Here is a 19,359-nt window from a genome sequence, read left to right as displayed (position 1 = left end):
GGGGGGGGCTGCTCTGGCGCGGGGGGGCTGCTCTGGCATGGGGGGGCTGCTCTGGCACGGGGGGCTGCTCTGACGCAGGGGGGCTGATCTGGCACGAGGGGGGGGGCTGCTCTGGCGCGGGGGGGCTGCTCTGGCCCTGCCGCCCGCGCTGGAGGCTGTGGGGCTTGCACCTGCTTCCTCTGGGCCGCGCTGCGGTTTGCGGAGGCGGAGGCAGGATATTGGCCTTGGCTTGGGCTCAGCGCAGGGAAAGCAGCACCAGCCAGAGGGCTTCGGAGTAGAGCCAGGGCCAGGCACCCCCTTCCCTGATCCCCCCCCCCAAACAGGGAGCCCCAGGCCGCTGGCCACGGCTCCGCAGCCCCAGTGAGGGGCGGGGGGGGAGGGTCTTTCTGGCTCTCTGCCTCCCTCCCGCTGGTGCCCAGCAGGCCCGGGCGTTTCTGGGCATCGCTCCTCCCAGACCCGGCTGGGCGAAGGCGGCTGTGCCAGGGCTGGGCAGCCAAGGGGGTTTCTCCCAAGTGCTGCCTGCCAGCCTGAGCCAACCCCTCATGGGCTGGCTGGAGCCCCCTTCCCGGGCCAAGCCTGCGAACCCCACTGGCCCCTTGGTCTCCTCGCCACAGGGGTGGCTCCCTGCGCCCCTACAGAGGCCTCCAGCCTGGTCCTGTGGGGAGCCGGGCCCAGGGCTGCCTGGGGGGCGTGAGGCCGGAGAGCACCGGGGTGGGCCACAGGCTGGGGAATGGTGCCCGGCCTGGCCGCGGCCGAGTCTCCGAGGGCAGGGACTGGCCCCGGTCCTGGAGCATGGACTGGGGGGGGGGGCACCGCATTGGCCAGGACGGGGGAACACTGGCTAGCCCCCCAAGGGGCCTTCCCCGGAGCTCGGCTCACGCACGCTGACTTCAGGTGGCGGCGGGGGGGCGCTGCCGCGGGGAGCCGGCGCGAGGTGGGGGGGGCCGGGGGGGGGGGGGGGGGGCGCTGCCGCGGGGAGCCGGCGCAAGGTGGTGCGGGCAGGTGGTGGCGGGGGCGCTGCCGCGGGGAGCCGGCGCGAGGTGGTTCGAGCAGGTGGTGGCCGGGGGGGCGCTGGCCCTGGGCGCGCTCGCCAATGGGCGCGGGGAGGTTTCCATACTTCGTGTCCAGGCTCGAGATGGACGTCTGGCTACAAAATGCCCCAGGCGCCCCCAGCCGTTCTGGGCGGGTCAGGGGGCACTGGCCAGGGTCTCTGCCCAGGGCTAGGCAGGAGGGCAGCCTGGCTGGGTCCCCTTTCTGGCCTTCCGATCTCTGCCCCGAGGACAAGTTTTGCAGCTGGGAGTCCATGGCCATAACCCCCCTCCCCCCCAGCAGCTCTCTGCCCCCCAGGACAGAACGCGGGGAGCCACGTGGGTAACCAAGTGCCGAGCCAGCCCTGAGGCTCTGGCGCCGAGCAAGCCCCAGTGGGCAAAGCTGGGCCTCCGGGCTTCCCCGGCGCGGCGCGGGGCAGAGACAGGCACACGGACACCCTGGGAAGGCAGCGTCAGGCAGTATATTCCAGGCCCCAGCGCCTAGCGGGGGTAACGAGGCTAATATTCCCTTTACATGTGCTTACAGTGACACAGTGCATGAAGGTAGCGCCAGGGCTACTGTACAGGCTTCACAGACACACGACGGACAGAGTGAAAACCTCAGCGTGGGGGAGGCGCCCGCCCGGCAACGAGCCACACGGAGAAGCCGGGGGCCCAGCCGGCGCCAGGGCCTTCCCCTTTCCTTATTTACACAGTCTGGGCCCCGCGCTGCCGCCCGGGGCGAACGAGCCCTAAACCCATCCTGCCCCCGGGCGTGGGGCTGGGGCTGGGGGGGATTTAGTACATCTCAAAGCCGGCAGCTCCGGCTCGGCGTCTGCGCCCAGGGGCCTGGCTCCGCGGGGTGAAACCGGAGCCGAAAGGAACAGGCCAGCGCTGGGTTTTTACCCCGCGTTTCTCCCAGCGCGGCAGGGCCGTGCGCGCGGCCTCGGGTGCTGCCTTTCGCTGGAGCCGGCCTGGGCCTCTCACGCTTCGTTAATTCCTGCCCCGGGCCAGGGGAAGGGCAGAGGCCGGACCCCGGCCCAGGGGGCCCAGGGACGCCGGTGGGTGTTAGAGGCGGCCCTGGGAGAGCAAAGCAGCAGCTGGCCTGGGCTCCGGTTCCTCCTCTGCTTGGCCCGGCCAGGCCTGGCCGAGCTCCACACCAAACGACCCCGCCCAGCGCTGAGGCCTGGGCTAATGAGGCTGCTCCGCACTGGGGACTCCAGCGTCCGGTGCCGGCTGCCGTGGGCCCAGCGGCCTGTGGGGGGTCTGGGGGTGCGTGGCTCCACAGCTGGCTGGGAACATCTGGGAACGTCCCGGTGCTGAGTGTCCAGCCCACGAGCCGAGCTGGGAAGGGAGGGGCGGGGGCCTGCGCTGCCAACCCCAGCAGCTGAGGTTCTAGCCGCGGGCTCTGAACGCTGCGGGCTCTGGGCTGTGCTGGGGTCTGTGCCGTGCACCCCTCCCGCGTTGCCCCTGGCCTGCCGGCTCCTGCCCCCCGCTCAGGTGACCCTGCCAGAGATGCGGGGCCAGGCAGGGGGGAAACCAAGCGGGCGAGCCGGGAGCGACTCTGCCCAGGGTTTGCCCAGCATGTAGGAGACGGGGCCCGGCTGGGGCGAAAGGCACGAATAGCCCTGAGCCTCTGCCCCCAAACTCCAGCCCAGCCCTGAGCTGGGCTTTGGGGTTTTGACATTAAAATAACAAAGTTTGGTTACTGTGGGAAAGGTCAGTTCCCACCCCCAGGTCTCTGGGCTTCCCTGGACCCTGGCAGCTAGTTCAGACGCTGGGGGACGCAGGACACGTCACCAGCGCCTGCAGGGAGCCGTCACCCCAGGGCCCCCCCGAGCTGGGCCAGGCTCTGGTCAGCCCTGGTGGTGCCAGCGCTCCAGGGACCAGAATCCAGCCCAGCCCCCTGCCTGCCCCCTTTCCGGACAGGGCCGAAGAGGGGCAGCAGGTCGCCAAGGCTACAGCGGGAGTCGGGCGGAGCCGGGATCAGAACCCAGGAGTCCTGGCCCCAGAACCTGTGCTCGGGCTGCTCCCGTCTCAAGCCCCAGAGCAGAGCCATGGGGGAGAGGTCCCCAGCAGAGGCCCTTCCCCCCACGGCAGTGCCCCTCATCTAGCCTCACGCCGCTGAGGGGGGTGTTACCGGGAGCTCTCCACCTGGGGCGGCTGGGAGCGGCATTCCTGTGCCAGGCTGGGGCAGCCGGGGGGAGCCCCCCGCAGGAAGGAGGGCAAGGTGCAGTCAGAGACCCCCTGCCCGCAGCCAGACCCCGTGGAGGGACCCAGCCTGCGGTCCGTGAAGCCAGGCCCTGGGGGGAGCTTGGCAGAACTGCCCCTGGCTAGAGGGCACGGCTTCCCCTCCGGCCGCAGCCTGCCTTCCCACCAAGCCACCACCGCAGCAGTGTCCTTTGGAGCGGGGGGGCTGTGGGCACGAGCCCCCTCGCAGCCCCTAGGGGCCCCAGAGTCACTGGTGAGGTTCGGTCCCCGGGCGTGGTCTGCTCCCTCCGGGGTCCTGCTCCAGTCCCGGCTCACATGGGTGGCACAATGAGACCCGACACAGCTGCAAGAGAAGGAGAAGGCATTGGCTGGCGTCCCTGGCGCAGGGGCCATGGGGGGGCGGGGGCATTCGGGTGCCGCATGCAGCTGAGGAGAGCGGGAAGCGCCAGCCCCACCGGCAGGGCATTGTGTGGGGGAGCAGAACGGAGCTGGGAGGGGCCGGTGGCAAAGCCGGGCACCTGGGAACCTCCCACGACAGCGTCCCGCTGCCCTCTCCCGCCCGGGGGGCTCGGAGCTCAGCGCTGCACATGCCAGTGCATGGAGAGAGGCGGGCAGGCAGGTGCGCCAGGATGCCCAGCAGCCGTCCTGAGCGTCTCACCCCTTCAGAGCGCTGGGCAGGACCAGGAGCCAAGGACTCGCTGGGGCCTGGTCCCGCCACCTTCCCATCCCCGCGGGCAGGGACGGCCCCAGCAGAGTCTCAGCCCGGCGTGTCCGGCCCGGCTCAGGGGACGCTGCGCTGTGGGGTGCCCAGGCAGTGCAGAGCGGCGGCCTGGGGCAGTCACAGGCTCTCAGAGTCGCCCTAGTCACCCGACCGGGCCCCCTCCCGTCAGCGATGGGGAGAGGCCCCTGGGCGAGCCTGGGTCCCACCCGGCCCGGCTTGCAACGCGAAAGCTTCCTGTCCCCACGGGGAGCAGGGGAGCCACCCAGAGCCCTGGGGGGCGGCCCCCTCCTCACGCGGGCAGGAGAGCCGCGGAGAGCGACGTACTGTGTTTAGGAATAGGCCAGTCCTTGGAGCGACCGAGCAGGGGGGTGAAACTTGTCGGAGTCCTCGAAAGACTGGTCTGGGCAGCCGAGCAAAGCGCAGCCGGGAGGGAAGAAGAGAGGGAAAGTGTCAGCGCAGGAGGGAGGGCGAGAGAGAATCAAGGGGGGGAGCTGGAGCCAGCGCGGCCACTTTACCCCCCAGCCCACTGGCCAATCCGCGCCCGGCCCCCAGGAATTACACACCCCCTGCATGAGATCCCACCCCGCCACGGTGGGGTCCGCCCCGGCCCGTCTCTGCAGGGGATCCCCGCCCGGCCATGGCGGGGTCTGCTCTGCCTGAACACTGCTTGGGATCCCCACCCAGCCACGGCGGGGTCTGCTCCGCCCCGTCTCTGCAGGGGATCCCCGCCCGGCCACGGCGGGTCCGCCCGCCTGCCTCTGCTTGGGATCCCCACCCAGCCACGGCGGGATCCGCTCCGCCCGTCTCTGCAGGGGATCCCCGCCCAGCCACGGCGGGGTCTGCTCCGCCCCGTCTCTGCAGGGGATCCCCACCCGGCCACGGCGGGGTCCGCTCCGCCCCGTCTCTGCAGGGGATCCCCAACCGGCCACGGCGGGATCCGCTCCGCCCGTCTCTGCAGGGGATCCCTGCCCAGCCACGGCGGGGTCCGCCCCGCCCCGTCTCTGCAGGGGATCCCCGCCCAGCCACGGCGGGGTCTGCTCCGCCCCGTCTCTGCAGGGGATCCCCACCCGGCCACGGCGGGGTCTGCTCCGCCCCGTCTCTGCAGGGGATCCCTGCCCGGCCACGGCGGGGTCTGCTCTGCCTGAACACTGCTTGGGATCCCCACCGAGCCACGGTGGGGTCTGCTCCGCCCCGTCTCTGCAGGGGATCCCCGCCCGGCCACGGCGGGGTCTGCTCCACCCCGTCTCTGCAGGGGATCCCCGCCCGGCCATAGCGGGGTCCGCTCCGCCCGGTTTCTGGCCAGAGTCAGGCCTCCCATCTTGGTCCCGAGAAGGCGCCGTCGCGTGCGAGGAGGTGCCCCAAGGCAGGAGCAGCGGGAACGCCATGTGAGCCGAAGGGAACGCACGCTACAGCAGGCAGGAGCGGTGCACTGTTAACCTGCGGGACTGGCTGCCGCAGGGCGGGAGAGTCGGGAATGACTTAGATGCTTCTAAAAAAAGCGCAGGCAAAAAGGGAGGGGGCAAGATGGACCCGGGCCTGGCCTGGCTCCAGGGCTGGGAGCAGAGTGGGAGGGAGAGGAGTTCGGCACCTTGGCGGGCAGGGAATTCCCAGCTGTGCCAGTCCATCGAGGGCGCTAGTATCCCAGCCCCCTGTGGGAATCCAGCCCCCGCTGCCCACGGATCCAGAGGGGCCTCCCAGCCCCAGGGTGCAGCCGACTCACCCTGCAGGCTGCTCCCGTTGGTGCTGGTGCAGGTGGGGGTGGGGGAGGTGGGCGGCCGCACCACGGGGGCGAAGGCGCTCTTCTGCTTCACGGCGGAGATCATATTGACCGGGGAGAAGGAGAAGACGCCGGCGGGGGTGGAGGAGCTGGCGCCGGACGGGAGGGTGATGGAGGAGGCGCCCAGCGGGGGGCTGGAGGGCATGACTGCAGCGGGCAGAGGAGACAGTCAGACAGGCTGGCAGGGGCCCGGGGAGCTGTTGGGTTCAGGACGTGGTCTGGGGGGGCTGGGCAGGGACTCTGGGGGGCGCCCCCTGCCCTACCCAGCACCAGAAGCTCCAAGGGGGGGGGACACCCTGCCCCACCCAGCACTGGGGGCCATGGGGGGCACACCCTGCCCCACCCAGCGCTGGGGGGTCATGGGGGGCACACCCTGCCCCACCCAGCGCTGGGGGGTCATGGGGGGGCACACCCTGCCCCACCCAGCACTGGGGGTCATGGGGGGACACACCCTGCCCCACCCAGTGCTGGGGGCCATGGGGGGGGACACCCTGCCCCACCCAGCAGTGGGGGCCATGGGGGGCACACCCTGCCCCACCCAGCGCTGGGGGCCATGGGGGGGGACACCCTGCCCCACCCAGCAGTGGGGGCCATGGGGGGCACACCCTGCCCCACCCAGCGCTGGGGGCCATGGGGGGCACACCCTGCCCCACCCAGCGCTGGGGGTCATGGGGGGCACACCCTGCCCCACCCAGCACTGGGGGCCATGGGGGGGCACACCCTGCCCCACCCAGCACAGGATGTATGGTGGCGTCATGCGAGGAAGACCCTGAGAGCATGTGCACAGCAAGGGCCCCTGGCACATGGCAGGGCAGGCTGAGCCGAGGGGCTGGGCGCCGGGCAGGGGGCTCCGTGATGCTGTAGGGCAGGGCTGTATCGGGCAAGGGGCCCTGGAGACATGGGAACCCCCCCCCCCACAAGGGAGCCATTCCAATGGGGTTACAGGACAACCTGTGGATCCAGCGCCTGTCTGCACCCTCTGGGGCGCTGGTGGAGTCACCCTTGCCCAGGGAGCCCCCCACGCAGCCCCCATGGCCACACGCAGGAGGTTCCCCCGGCACAGGTGGGCAGTGCCTGCCTGGGCCCCTCTGCGACTCACTGGCGTAGGGGGAGTTGGCGGTGGAGCCGTTGAGGAAGCTGGGGGAGCCGGGCACCCCGAGGCCGGTCATGGCCGCCCCCCCGTAGCCGTTCATGCTGGACGTGATGGTGTTGTAGCCGCTCTGCTGCGGGGTGGAGCTGGGCACGTAGCCCCGCGGCGAGACGCTGCTCGTGTTGCGGGCGTAGCCTGCGGGCGACAAGGGGCAGCGTTGGCGGGATGGCCGGGGGGGCTGCTCCCACCACCCACTGACCCCGCTACCTGGTCACAGGGGAGGAAGGAAACCCCCCCCGGCCAGGTGCATTATGGGAGTGCGCGCCCTGGGCAGGACACGGCACCAGACCCCCCCACACCCAGTCCTCTCCCCTCCCTGACCCGGGTTCACCTCAGACCACCCCCTGCACCAGAGCCCCGGCCCCGAGGGCAGCTGGCAGGCCTGGGCCAGGCTGGGGGGACCCACCCGCTCCCCAGGACCAGCCGCTGGCACCGAGGGCTGGGCTGGTCCGAACAGGCAGCACGATGCCCTGGGGGCTGGACCGTGCCCTGCGTTCCCGGGGGGTGGCCTCGCTGAGGGCGCCGGCTCAGTCTGACAGGCTCCAAGCAGCAGCACAACCGGCCCGTCTGCCCGAATCACCGTGCAGCTCTGGGCCACCCACAGACCCGGCACAGCACCTGCCCCCTCGCTGCCCGGGCTGCCGGACCCCCCCCCCCGCCCCGGTGTGACAAACAGCCCTTAGCACAGAGCATCAGCCCCAGGGCCACGCGCCTCAGCACTGCAATGCAGCCACCTCTGGGGAGTAACAGCCACTCAGGCGCAATCTCCTCTGGCACTGATGTCGCCGCTGCGAGCGCATGAGGAGCGTTCCCAGCCAAGAGCCAGGGAGGCTCCTCTGCCAGCTGGCGCCTCTGCCGGCACAGTGCCCCAGACTGCCAAAGGCTCCTCTCGCCCCTGGGCGCTCACCCCACCCCCCGCAGGCAGCAGCGTAGCTGGGAGGCAGCAGCCGCTCCCCCACTGTGCAGAAGTGGCACCGTTTTCATTTTTTGACGCCTTTTGAATTTTTACTCTCAATAGGGGGGTGGACGTAAAAAAGGCGCCATCGGCTGTGGCACTTGTACTCACCGGCGGCGCTCCGGGTCTTCGGCGGCACTTCAGCGGTGGGTCCTTCAGTGCCACCGAAGACCTGGCGTGCCGCCCGGTGAGAACAGGCTGGAGAGCCCCTGCCCCTGGGACTCACCGCCCTGGGGCCCCGCGGCTTGGGGCTCTGCCGCAGGGTGAGCGCTGCCCCCCCCCCCCGCGGCTTGGGGCTCTGCCATAGGGTGAGCGCTGCCCCCCGTGGCGTGGGGCTCTGCAGGAGGGGGAGCGCTGCCCCCCCCCCCGCGGCTTGGGGCTCTGCCATAGGGTGAGCGCTGCCCCCCCCCCCGCGGCTTGGGGCTTTGCCATAGGGTGAGCGCTGCCCCCCGTGGCTTGGGGCTCTGCAGTAGGGTGAGCGCTGCCCCCCCCCGGCTTGGGGCTCTGCCGCAGGGTGAGCGCTGCCCCCCCTCCCGCGGCTTGGGGCTCTGCCGCAGGGTGAGTGCTGCCCCCCACCCGCACACACCTTGCTCGGGGCCCGGGGCCGGGTCGCTGATGTTGATGGCCAGCTGGCTGCCGAAGGAGCTGCTGCCCAGCATGCCGGTGTGGCCGTGGTTCCCGGCCAGCGACGCCAGCTGGCTGGGGGTGCGCGGGACGCTGTACAGGGCCTCGGCGATGTCTGCCGCTCGCTTCAGGATGACGTCCTGCAGAGACAGGAGCTGCCCGTCACCCCCGGCCACTCGCCCGGGCCAGGGAGCAGCGTGGCAGCTGCCAGGCCCGAGGCGCCCGCCCCCCACAGCCCGTTCAGACCCTTTCTGCTGGCCGGGGGGGATGGGGGCTGAGGCCTCCCAAACTTGTGTCATGCAGGCCTGGGACGGGCACAGGGAGCTAAGACCCGCGGGGGCTCCTGGGGGTCCGGTCGGCTGGGCTGGAGCCACGTCCGCCCAGGGGGCAGGCAGCAGAGGCTGGCGGGGGCCAGGGCAAGTGGCAGCCCCTGCACGCGGGCGGGCGGAGGCAGCTCCCGGAGCGCTTGACTCAATGGCCTGGAATTCCTGATGTGAAGCAGATGTGGGGCTGGGCCCAGCCAGCTCCACCGCCCCTGCCTTCCCCAACGGGGGAACAGAGGTGGCAGGGGTTGGGGGCACACAGTGGAGGGGATGGACGGAGCAATGAAGGGGTGGGAGGGCAGGGAGGGGTTTGAGGGGCAGGACGGGCACAGGGAGTGGAGGGGGAGGGACGGGGCGGGGAAGGGGTGGCAGAACATGGAGGGGTGGAGGGGCAGGGATCTAAGGGGATGGATGGGATGGTGAAGGGGTGGGAGGGCAGGGAGCTAAGGGGATGGATGGGGCAGTGAATGAGGTGATGGGAGGGCAGGAGGTGGTGGGGAGAGGGAGGGGCAGGAAGTAGAGGGGGACGGACGGACGGTGAAGGTGTGGGAGGGCAGGAGGTGGTAGTGGGGGCAGGGATCTAAGTGGGACGGATGGGACGGTGAAGGGGTGGGAGGGCATGGAGGGGTAGTGGGGGGCAGGGAGCTAAGTGGGACGGATGGGACGGTGAAGGGGTGGGAGGGCAGGGAGGGGTAGTGGGGGCAGGGAGCTAAGGGGGACGGATGGGGCAGTGAATGGGGTGATGGGAGGGCAGGGAGGTGGTGGGGGAGAGGAGGTGGCAGGAAGTGGAGGGGGACGGATGGGGCGGTGAAGGGGTGGGAGGGCAGGGAGGGGTAGTGGGGGGACGGATGGGGCAGTGAATGGGGTGATGGGAGGGCATGGAGGTGGTGGGGAGAGGAGGGGGCAGGAAGTGGAGGGGACGGATGGGACGGTGAAGGGGTGGGAGGGCAGGGAGGGGTAGTGGGGGCAGGGAGCTAAGTGGGATGGACAGGGCGGTGAAGGGGTGGGAGGGCAGGGGGGGTAGTGGGGGCAGGGATCTAAGTGGGACAGACGGGGCGGTGAAGGGGTGGGAGAGGGCATGGAGGGGGTGGGGCTGTGCACGGGGTGCTATCTGACCCAGACTGCGCTCTGGGAGGCGGGCGCTGAGGCCAGGTGGCCCCTCTGGGTCCCAGCTCGCGCTCTGGGGCAGGAGCCAGTCACAGAGTGACGGTCACGGGGCGGACAGGACACGTCCCTCTGGCAGGAGATTGGCTCTGGCCGGGCGGTGGCAGGACCCGTGTCCCGTCTCCTGCCTGGGTGCCAGCGCGGGGCTGTCGTGCCGTCAGAGGCTTTGGTCCCCAGGCCAGGTCAGGCAGCACCGGCTGGGCCAATGCCCAGGAAGGGGGTCTGATGCCCTGGTGACGGGCAGGCAGACGGGACATTCTCCCACGCGCCAGGCCAGCTGGGCGCCAGTTCTGCGGTACCTGGTTATTGTGCGGCATCCCGTACAGGGCCTCCACCAGGTCTGCTGCCCTCTTCAGCAGGACTTCCTGGGGGGAGAGAGGGGGTCAGAGGGGGCCGGCGGGGGCTGGGAGCACTGCGCGGAAGGCGAGTTCTCCTGTCGCCTCTCAATGCGCCTGTGGCTGCATAACTCCCCCGACAGGAGAGGCACATTAGTGTGGCAAGCGCTGGTCTCCAACAGGTGCTGTGTCCTGCCCGACACAAGTCCTGCAAGCAGATTCCTCCCGCTGGCTGAGCTCACAGCTTGGAGCACGTGGGGGGGGGGGGATAAAACCCCCTAAGAAGAAGGGACTGGATCTCTACACAGCTTGGACTCGGGGGCGGGGGGGAAGAGTTTCTAGGCATAAGCAAGAGATCCCCGGTGCTCAGCCTGGGTCAGCCAAAGGCCATACAGAGCCTTGCTAACTATAGACGCGTCTCTGACCTTTGAAGCTTAAGCCTGTAACTCACGTGTGGATCTATGTTCCCTGCTTTAGCCCTGTAAATAACTCTCTTGTCTCCTTTTCCTATCACACATCTGCAGAGAGTTTATTCCAAGCTGGGCTACAGGGTTCTCTGTGGGGTGCAACCGCCCGGGGGAGAGTGACTGGTCCTTGGGCACTGGCAGGAACCCCAGTGTTACTGCCCCACAGGCAGCTCAGCTGGGTGGCGCCCAAGGGGACGGCTGTGACTCCATGGTCAGCCTGTTACTGAGGACTTTGCACGTGGTAACTGGTTGGTGAAATCAGCACAGCTCTCCCAGGCAATGTGGGGTGTGTGCCCTGGTTGCTGGCAGCCTGTCCTGAGATTGGTTCTCACGCTCCTGAGCCCCGGCAGGGCAGCCTGATGCGACCCCCAACATCCAGGTGTCGCCGACGCTCCTGAACACACCCCAGGGTTCATAGAATCCCAGAACCCCAGGGTGGGAAGGGAGCTCAGGAGGCATCTAGTCCAGCCCCCTGCTCAGAGCAGGCCCAATCCCCAACTCAATCATCCCAGCCAGGGCTCTTAGGTTCCCCTATCCTAGGCCGTTACAGCCCTCGTTACAGGCTAGTTCTGTGTGCCCCTCCTGCCACGCCAGGCTCCAGCAGGGCAGCCCCCATGGGCCCCGGGGAACACCATACTGGCGGGGAGAGGGCTGGTCGCCCCTTACATCCGCTATGTCACAGATGGGGCTGAAGCTGCGTTCTGGCCCCAGCGATGGCACAGCGCCCCCACTCCGTGCCAGCCTAGCTCTGCGCGTGGGGGCAGGTTTGCACTGCCCGCACTAGCACTGCGAAAGCCCAGTGTTAGCAGCATCAGGGTTTGCTGAGATCAGGGCTGGCTGAAACTGGCTCTTTAAACAAAACCTTTCTCCCAGGCCTGGCTCCAGGCCTCTGCTCCGGTTCCCCTTTTGTGTAGGGTCTGTTCTGGGGTCACAAAGTCACTAAACCCCTTTGCAAACCTCCGGTGATAGCTGGCCAGGCTGACCGAGAACTGGACCTGCTGCTTGGCTTGTGAGGCAGGCGAGCGCCGCATGGCTTCTACCTTCGCCCAACCCGCTGCCCACCCTGCGCCCCAGTGTCGCTGTGGGCCAGGAGCAGAGCAGCTCTTCCCACCAGCTCCTGCCTCCCCTGCCTGCTGAGTTACGGCGTCAGACAGGCTGACCGTCCAGCCGCTCAACAGCACCGCGCAGGCCGGGACGAGGGGCAGCACGGGAGATGAATGCCGGCAGCAACCCACAGAGTGCAGTGAAGTCTCAACACCACAGACATCCTTCTCGCCCGAATCCTGTTCTACCAGCACTGAGGGGGCCAGGCGGATCCCAGCTACGTATTTGTCACTGTTCAGCTGAGACATGGGGACCTTGGCATGAGCTCGCACCCGCTCCATGCACCTCCCGGAGCCGCAGCGCTGTGCCCAGAGCGTTAGCGTACCCCCAAAGGGGCCCATCAACAACCTCACCCCCAAACCCTACACTAGCTTCTTGTCCCTCAGCTCCTGCTGGCGTGGGGAGCTCGGCGGGGATCCAAGCCGTCCTGTTTGCCCCGGCCGTCGGCTCGTGGCTGGGGCTCAGGGACGGGGCTGTGGGCTGGACGTGGAGTGGGCTGCGTGCGCCTGGCGGAGGTGAAGAAGGGGCAGTTCCCCCAGGCAGGGGGGAGTCGGGGTCCAGCTGGGCCTGCCTGCCCCTTGTTCCCTGCCCGCGCCCCAGCCCGCTGGGAGGTGGCGCGGCCCTGCTAGGGCGAGTGCGCCGGGGGAGGGGTGCAGGACTGTTAAAGCCCCCGGGAGCCGTTGGCGAACACTGGATTGCAGTGGGCACTGCCGGTGCACTGGCTGGGCTCAGCTCCCCATCTCGCCCTTGGGGGGTGGGGCTAAGGCACTGGCGTGCCCAGGAGGCCTGAGGAAGGGGAGGGGTACCAGGACGAGGGGGGCAAGGAGGAGCCCTGGACGGAGCAATACACACCCCGAGAAGGAGGAGAACCAGCTGGCCCCACTGCAGGATTCCCAGGGAACCTGGCAATCACCAGCCAGGACACGGGGCTCCTGGTGCCAGGGGGCCCGTCTGGGCACGGCCAGGAACCCGGCTCCCATAGACTGGAGGAGCCCTGTGACCCATGCCCTGCTTGGGCAGGTGAGTGCACGCGGGCACAGAGGCGCTCCACACCCAGCAGGGGCCTAGCCAGGTGGGTCAGAGGCAGGGCTGTGCCCAGGGTGCCCCCTGCAAGGCGGTGTGTGGGGGGAGCACGACAAGCCACGGGTGAGCGGCCCGCCCCTGCTACCTCCAGAGGTGCTGGTGCACAGTCAGCCAGGGGAGAGCGCCCCCTACTGTCCCCCCCGGCAGCACAGCGCCCCCTAGCACCATGCTGGGGATTGGGGAGAGCGCCCCCTACTGTCCCCCCCGGCAGCACTGCGCCCCCTAGCACCATGCTGGGGACTGGGGAGAGCGCCCCCTACTGAGCCCCACCCACAGCACAGCGCCCCCTAGCACCATGCTGGGGACTGGGGAGAGCGCCCCCTACTGAGCCCCACCCACAGCACAGCGCCCCCTAGCACAATGCTGGGGACTGGGGAGAGCGCCCCCTGCTGAGCCCCTCCCGGCAGCACTGCGCCCCCTAGCACCATGCTGGGGACTGGGGAGAGCGCCCCCTGCTGAGCCCCACCCACAGCACAGCGCCCCCTAGCACCATGCTGGGGACTGGGGATAGCGCCCCCTACTGTCCCCCCCGGCAGCACTGCGCCCCCTAGCACCATGCTGGGGACTGGGGAGAGTGCCCCCTGCTGAGCCCCTCCCCACAGCACAGCGCCCCCTAGCACCATGCTGGGGATTGGGGAGAGCGCCCCCTACTGAGACCCTCCCACAGCACAGCGCCCCCTAGCACCATGCTGGGGACTGGGGAGAGCGCCCCCTGCTGAGCCCCCCCCACAGCACAGCGCCCCCTAGCACCATGCTGGGGACTGGGGAGAGTGTCCCCTGCTGAGCCCCACCCACAGCACAGCGCCCCCTAGCACCATGCTGGGGACTGGGGAGAGTGTCCCCTGCTGAGCCCCACCCACAGCACAGCGCCCCCTAGTAACATGCTGGGGATTGGGGAGAGCGCCCCCTGCTGAGCCCCCCCACAGCACAGTGCCCCCTAGCACCATGCTGGGGACTGGGGAGAGCGCCCCCTGCTGAGCCCCACCCACAGCACAGCGCCCCCTAGCACCATGCTGGGGACTGGGGAGAGCGCCCCCTACTGTCCCCCCCGGCAGCACTGCGCCCCCTAGCACCATGCTAGGGACTGGGGAGAGCGCCCCCTGCTGAGCCCCTCCCCGCTCCCGGCAGCACAGCGCCCCCTAGGGCTGTACTGGGCCTCGGGGCCAGCGCTGGTTGATTCGCCGGGGCTGGACGCAGGACCCCTTGCGCGCCTGTGGGCGAGCGCGGTAACCCGGCGGGCGGGCGGGCGGGGCGGCAGCCGGTGCTGATGAGCCAGGCGTGGACACTCGTACTCGATCCCAGGGGGACAAGCCCCGTGTCGGGTGCAGCGCAGACCCGTGGGTCCCTCGGGCCCAGAGCAGGCAGCCGGATGCACCCGGCCCCCCAGTCCTGGGGCCGTAAGGGGGGTGACAGGAGGGGTGATGAGGGGTGGGCAGGGCGGGGCGCTGGGGGCTCTGTCTGGAGCCGGGCGGGGGGAGGACGGAGATCAGGAGAGGGCACATCCGGCGCGATTTTACCCCCAGGGGTCAACCATAAAGCCACAGCTGGAGGTACGGGGGCCCCTGTCTCCTCTCGCCAGTCCCCCCCCGGCCGCCTGCCCCCAGCCTCCCGTCACCCCCGCCCCGCAGGCCTCTGCCAAAACAGACACCGGACAGCAACCCGACTGGGCCCTGTCGTAACTGGGGTCTGCCACTAGAGGGTGCCCCCTCCCCTGGATACACCCCCCAATACACAACACATGCGCACTGATACACAACACATGCGCACTGATACACAACACACACACTCACGTCCCGATACACAACACACCTGCCCCGATACAATCCACCCCACCCGATATACAGCACCCACACCCCAATACGCAACACACACATATACACAACACACTCACCCTGATACACAATACACGCACACGCACTGATACACAACACACACACACACATCCTGATACACAACACACTCCACATCCCTCCAACATCCCTGATATACAACACACACACATGCACTGGTACACAACACACACACTCACATCCCGATACACAACACACCTGCCCCGATACAATCCACCCCACCCGATATACAGCACCCACACCCCAATACGCAACACACACATATACACAACACACTCACCCTGATACACAATACACGCACTGAAACACAACACACACACTCACATCCCAATACACAACACACTCCACATCCCTCCAACATCCCTGATATACAACACACACACATGCACTGGTACACAACACACACACTCACATCCCGATACACAACACATGTGCCCCGATTTACAACACACACCCCAATACGCAGCACCCTCGATACACCCCTCCCCTGATACACAACACACCCACCCACATTGGTACACAACACACACACACACACATCCCGATACACAACACACCTGTCCTGATACACAACACACAACAGACCCACTCACATCATGATACACAACTCATTCACACATCTCCCCCTCATCCCCAATATACAGCATCCCCAATACATACACATCCATACCCCCAATATGTAACACCCCCCCATACACAACACACCCTTAGATACACACCACACACACTGATATACAACGCACCCACCCCTAATACACAGACACACGCCTGATATACAACACACACATTCACCCAGAGATACACAAGACACACTCACCCACACTGGTATACAACACACACACACACACAGCACCCCCGATACACTCCCCCCAATACACAGTGCACACACACACACACACACAGATACACCCCCCAGCCCAGGCCCCTCCATGGAAAGCTGGGGGGGGGGGGGGGACAGGCACTGAGGAGGAGTCTGCCAGGCCTTGGCCCCCTGCTTGGTTCCCAGCTGTTTCCCCAGGCCCCCCGGCAGGCAGCAGTGGCGTGGGGGGGGGGAGGCGGGCAGCGCTGTCCGTCCAGCCCCCCCCCAGCGCCCCGCCACTGAGATCCGCAGTAGTGACTCGCTGTCAAGCTAAGCACGGGCAATCACGGCCACGCACTCGCCGGCCGTCTGTACCCTCTGTCCGATCAATGCCGCCATGGAAAAGGCCTGGCTGCAGCCCGCCCGCCCAGGCTGATCAGCAGCGCGGGCGGCACTGGCCCTGGCATTGCTGGGGCGCGGGCAGGTGGCGAGGGGGCAGTGCCTGCCCTTCTCCGGGCACACCTGGCCCCCGGCCTGGGCCGGCTACTCCGGCTACACCGAGCCAGGCCCCAGCCGTAACCCAGCTGCCTAATGCAGCCAAACCCCCGCGCCCACCACGTGTCTCAGCTATGGGCACGGGCTGGGGCACCAGGCACGGCTGTCATGGCGGGGGGCCCTCACCTGGCCCGGACACGGTGCCCTTCGAACCGCAGCCCCAGCCAGTGCTAAGCTGGGCCGCGGGGAGCGGGAGGTGGCCGCCTGGACACCCAATCAGCACCGTCCCCCGTGCCTCACGCGCCCACGCCTGTCACAGCTGGTGGGAGAAACTGGGGAGCAGTGCAGGCCTGGGGGAGAAGTCCTGGCTCTCACCCACCGACCCCACTCCCCTCCCAGAGCCAGGAATGGAACCCAGGAGTCCTGAGGCCCACCCCTGCTCTGCCCAGCGGACCCCCCTCTATCTGACAGAGATGCCGTGCTGTTCCCCCACTCCCGGCAGAGGGGGCCGCTGCCCCGTATGGCCAGAGCACAGGACGCGGGTTCTAATCCAGCGTCTGACGCCGATGGCCTCTGGGTCCTGGGGCAGGTGGTTCCCCCTTGCGGCCCCCATGCATACGCTGGAACGGGGGGTCCCTGCCCCCTATCCCCGCAGGGGCAGCAGTGAGCGCAGCGCGGGCGGCTGGGCCCTGTCACCACATGATGAATGGCTCCAATTTGTCAGCAGCTTCGGCCTATCACTTCTCATCAGGCGGCCCTGGCCCTGCCTGGAGCCATTAGTGTCACGGCGTGGGGGGTGGGGGGGAGAGAAGGACAGGCCCGTCTAGGCCCCGCTCCCTGCAGCGCCCCAAGGCCCCCACCCCTCACGCAGCCCAACGCTGGCTGTGCCCCCATCGCGGCTGCCTGGCCTGGCACCAGCAACCCACTGTCCCCTTCCGGGGCAAGGGGCGCCGAGGGGGCACAGGGAGGGAGGGGGGCCAGAGGCGGCACAAGTCTCGGAGGCACCCGGTCTCTCAGGGGTGCAGCGCGCCAGGCCTGGAGTCCCCAGCCAGCCCGACGTCCCCTCCCCGATGCACCCCCTGGGCCGGTCAGTCGGGCTGGGCTCTCCCGGGCCGCGCTGGGTGTCTTTGTATGTTGGGAAAGCGCCTCGGGAAACAAAACCCAGATTCCCATTGATGACGGTGGCCTCGATCCTGCGAGTGGACCCAGCCGGGCGGCCCTGGCAGCGGGGAGGCCCAGGGGCTTCCCTGCCACTTGCGCCTCAGTTTCCCCCTCGGGAGGCAGGGGCTGGGCAGGGTGACAGCAGAATGGGAGGAAAGACGCTTGGCCATGGGGCGCCATTTCCCCTCCCCTGCCGCCTCAGCCCAGATGCCAGCGCGCTGTCCGGGCACGGGGAGCATGGGGCCAGAGCCGGGCAGCCGTTCGCTGGCAGTGCTGTGGAGCCCGTCGCGGCTGGGCTGGCGGCATGGGAACCTGACCGCCGTGGGGCTGTGCCCCCTGACCCGCGCTCCCTCCATGCCCTGGGGGGGAGCAGCCCTACCTTGGGTAAGCGCTCAGGGTCTCCGGGGTGCCGGGGGATCACCTTCTGCAGCCGCTGGAACCCGTAGTCGATGGTCGGCTCGTTCAGTGCTGGGGAGGGAGGGAGACAGCGAGGGTCAGGTGCCATGGGCCAGGGCTCCCTCTAAACCCCACCTGCCTGAGGGGAGGGGCTGGTGCTGTCCTCATGGGGGAAACTGAGGCATGGCACAGGAGGCTGACCTACCCATGGGCACAGAGCCAGGCCACAGAACCCAGGAGTCCTGGGGTGACAAAGTGGGAATGTTTTGTAATAATTCAGAGACCCTGGTGTGTGCCTCAGTTTCCCCCCAGCCTTGCCTGGCTCCCAGGGGGAGGAAAGGACGACATGCGCTCTCGGGGGGCCAGGAGACGCAGGCGTGTGTGTCGCTGAGCTGTCGGGCTAAAGAGCGGCCGAGTCTGCCCCAAAGGCACAAGAACCCGCCACGACGATGGACAATCCCCGAGGCCAGAACGCTGACCCGTGACCCTGGGACTGCGAGCGGGGACGGGACCGGTGGGGACAAGGGGCACAGGCCAGAGGTGACCCCGCTGCCCCCGACTGGTGCTTTGCTGGGGGCAGGACAGACAGACGGTGCTGTCACCCCTACATCTCAGGGCTGCGTCCCGGGGCTCGCTCTGCGACTGCAGCCGGGTGTCACTGCATGACCCTGGGGGTGCACTGCCCCATGCAGGGGGCGAGGCTCTCCCGGGGGGCTGGCCCCATGCCACCCGCCCAGAGCTCCATCTAGGCAGCGGGCCCAGGCGAGGAAGAGTGGGACTCAGGGGGGCCTGGCAGGCGGAGGGGGGCTCCCAGGGACTGTTTAAAAGGTGGGGCATTGCCCCGAGCCCATGGATCCGTGACCCCTGGGCCCAGCCACATGCTCCGCTCCCGCCTCCTTGCGTTAGTGACCCGGAGTCTATCCAGGGGCCTCTCCCCCAAGCCCCGCAGCTGCACCAGGCCAGAGGGGCAGAGCCGGGACGGACAGCGGGACGCGGGGTGCGGGGAGAGAACGGGAGCTGCAGGCTGGCAGCAGGAGCCCCGGCCGCTCCGGGCTGGGTCCCGGGGAAGGCCTGGGGACAGGCAGGCTTACCCCGGCCAGATGGGCCGTCTCCCCACCCCGTCACCCCACGCTCTGGGCAGGAGCCACCCGGCGCCTGTGTGCTGGGAGCACCCGCCAGCGCTCGACCCCGCAGCGGGGAACACGGCACCCAGCCGGGGAGGAGCCCAAACCACCTGGCAGGGGGAGCCGCCGCTCAGCAGCCGGGACGCAGCCAGAGCACATGCCAGCGGGGGCAGAATCCCCGTGACACACACACACTGTGTGACATGCACACACTGCCTCACACGCAGCATCACACACAGGGTCTCACACACACGGTGTCATGTCACACACACAGGCTCTAGCACACACGTGATGTCACACACACATGGTGTGTCACACACACAGGGTCTAGCACACACGCGGTGTCACACACATGGTGTCATGTCACACACACAGGGTCTAGCACACACCCATCCCCCGCCTACAGCTACCCATCACACACAGGCCTCAGACATCCATCTACCCACACAGGGTCTACCCATCCCCGCCTGCAGCACACACGACCTCACCCTCCTCCAGGGTCTAGCCCACCTACCCATCCCCGCCTGCAGCCCCACCGACCCTCCTCCATCTACCCCACCTACCCATCCCCGCCTGCAGCACCCCCCCGACC

General features: G+C 68.5%; 1 protein-coding gene across 2 annotated transcripts in view; it reads right to left on the bottom strand.

Annotated features, from left to right (window-relative positions):
• Positions 1 to 1,504: 1,504 nt before the first annotated feature.
• The window catches only part of LOC120406755 (transcription factor COE1-like), an 88,334-nt gene continuing 70,479 nt past the window's right edge, over positions 1,505 to 19,359 (bottom strand). For both annotated transcript variants that reach the window (XM_039541838.1, XM_039541837.1), the window contains 7 exons: positions 17,627 to 17,715; positions 10,253 to 10,318; positions 8,429 to 8,606; positions 6,837 to 7,022; positions 5,681 to 5,884; positions 4,285 to 4,360; positions 1,505 to 3,582 (listed from right to left, as the gene is read on the bottom strand). In XM_039541838.1, coding sequence (XP_039397772.1) covers positions 4,290 to 4,360; positions 5,681 to 5,884; positions 6,837 to 7,022; positions 8,429 to 8,606; positions 10,253 to 10,318; positions 17,627 to 17,715 — 794 coding nt within the window. In that variant the 3' untranslated portion in view covers positions 1,505 to 3,582; positions 4,285 to 4,289. The remainder of the gene's footprint in view (positions 3,583 to 4,284; positions 4,361 to 5,680; positions 5,885 to 6,836; positions 7,023 to 8,428; positions 8,607 to 10,252; positions 10,319 to 17,626; positions 17,716 to 19,359) is intronic.

The sequence above is a fragment of the Mauremys reevesii genome, linkage group 5 (genome assembly GCF_016161935.1).
Source record: "Mauremys reevesii isolate NIE-2019 linkage group 5, ASM1616193v1, whole genome shotgun sequence".
Taxonomy (NCBI): domain Eukaryota; kingdom Metazoa; phylum Chordata; order Testudines; family Geoemydidae; genus Mauremys; species Mauremys reevesii.
The sequence above is the reverse complement of the archived record's forward strand: the minus strand, read 5'-3'. Positions and strand labels throughout refer to the sequence as shown.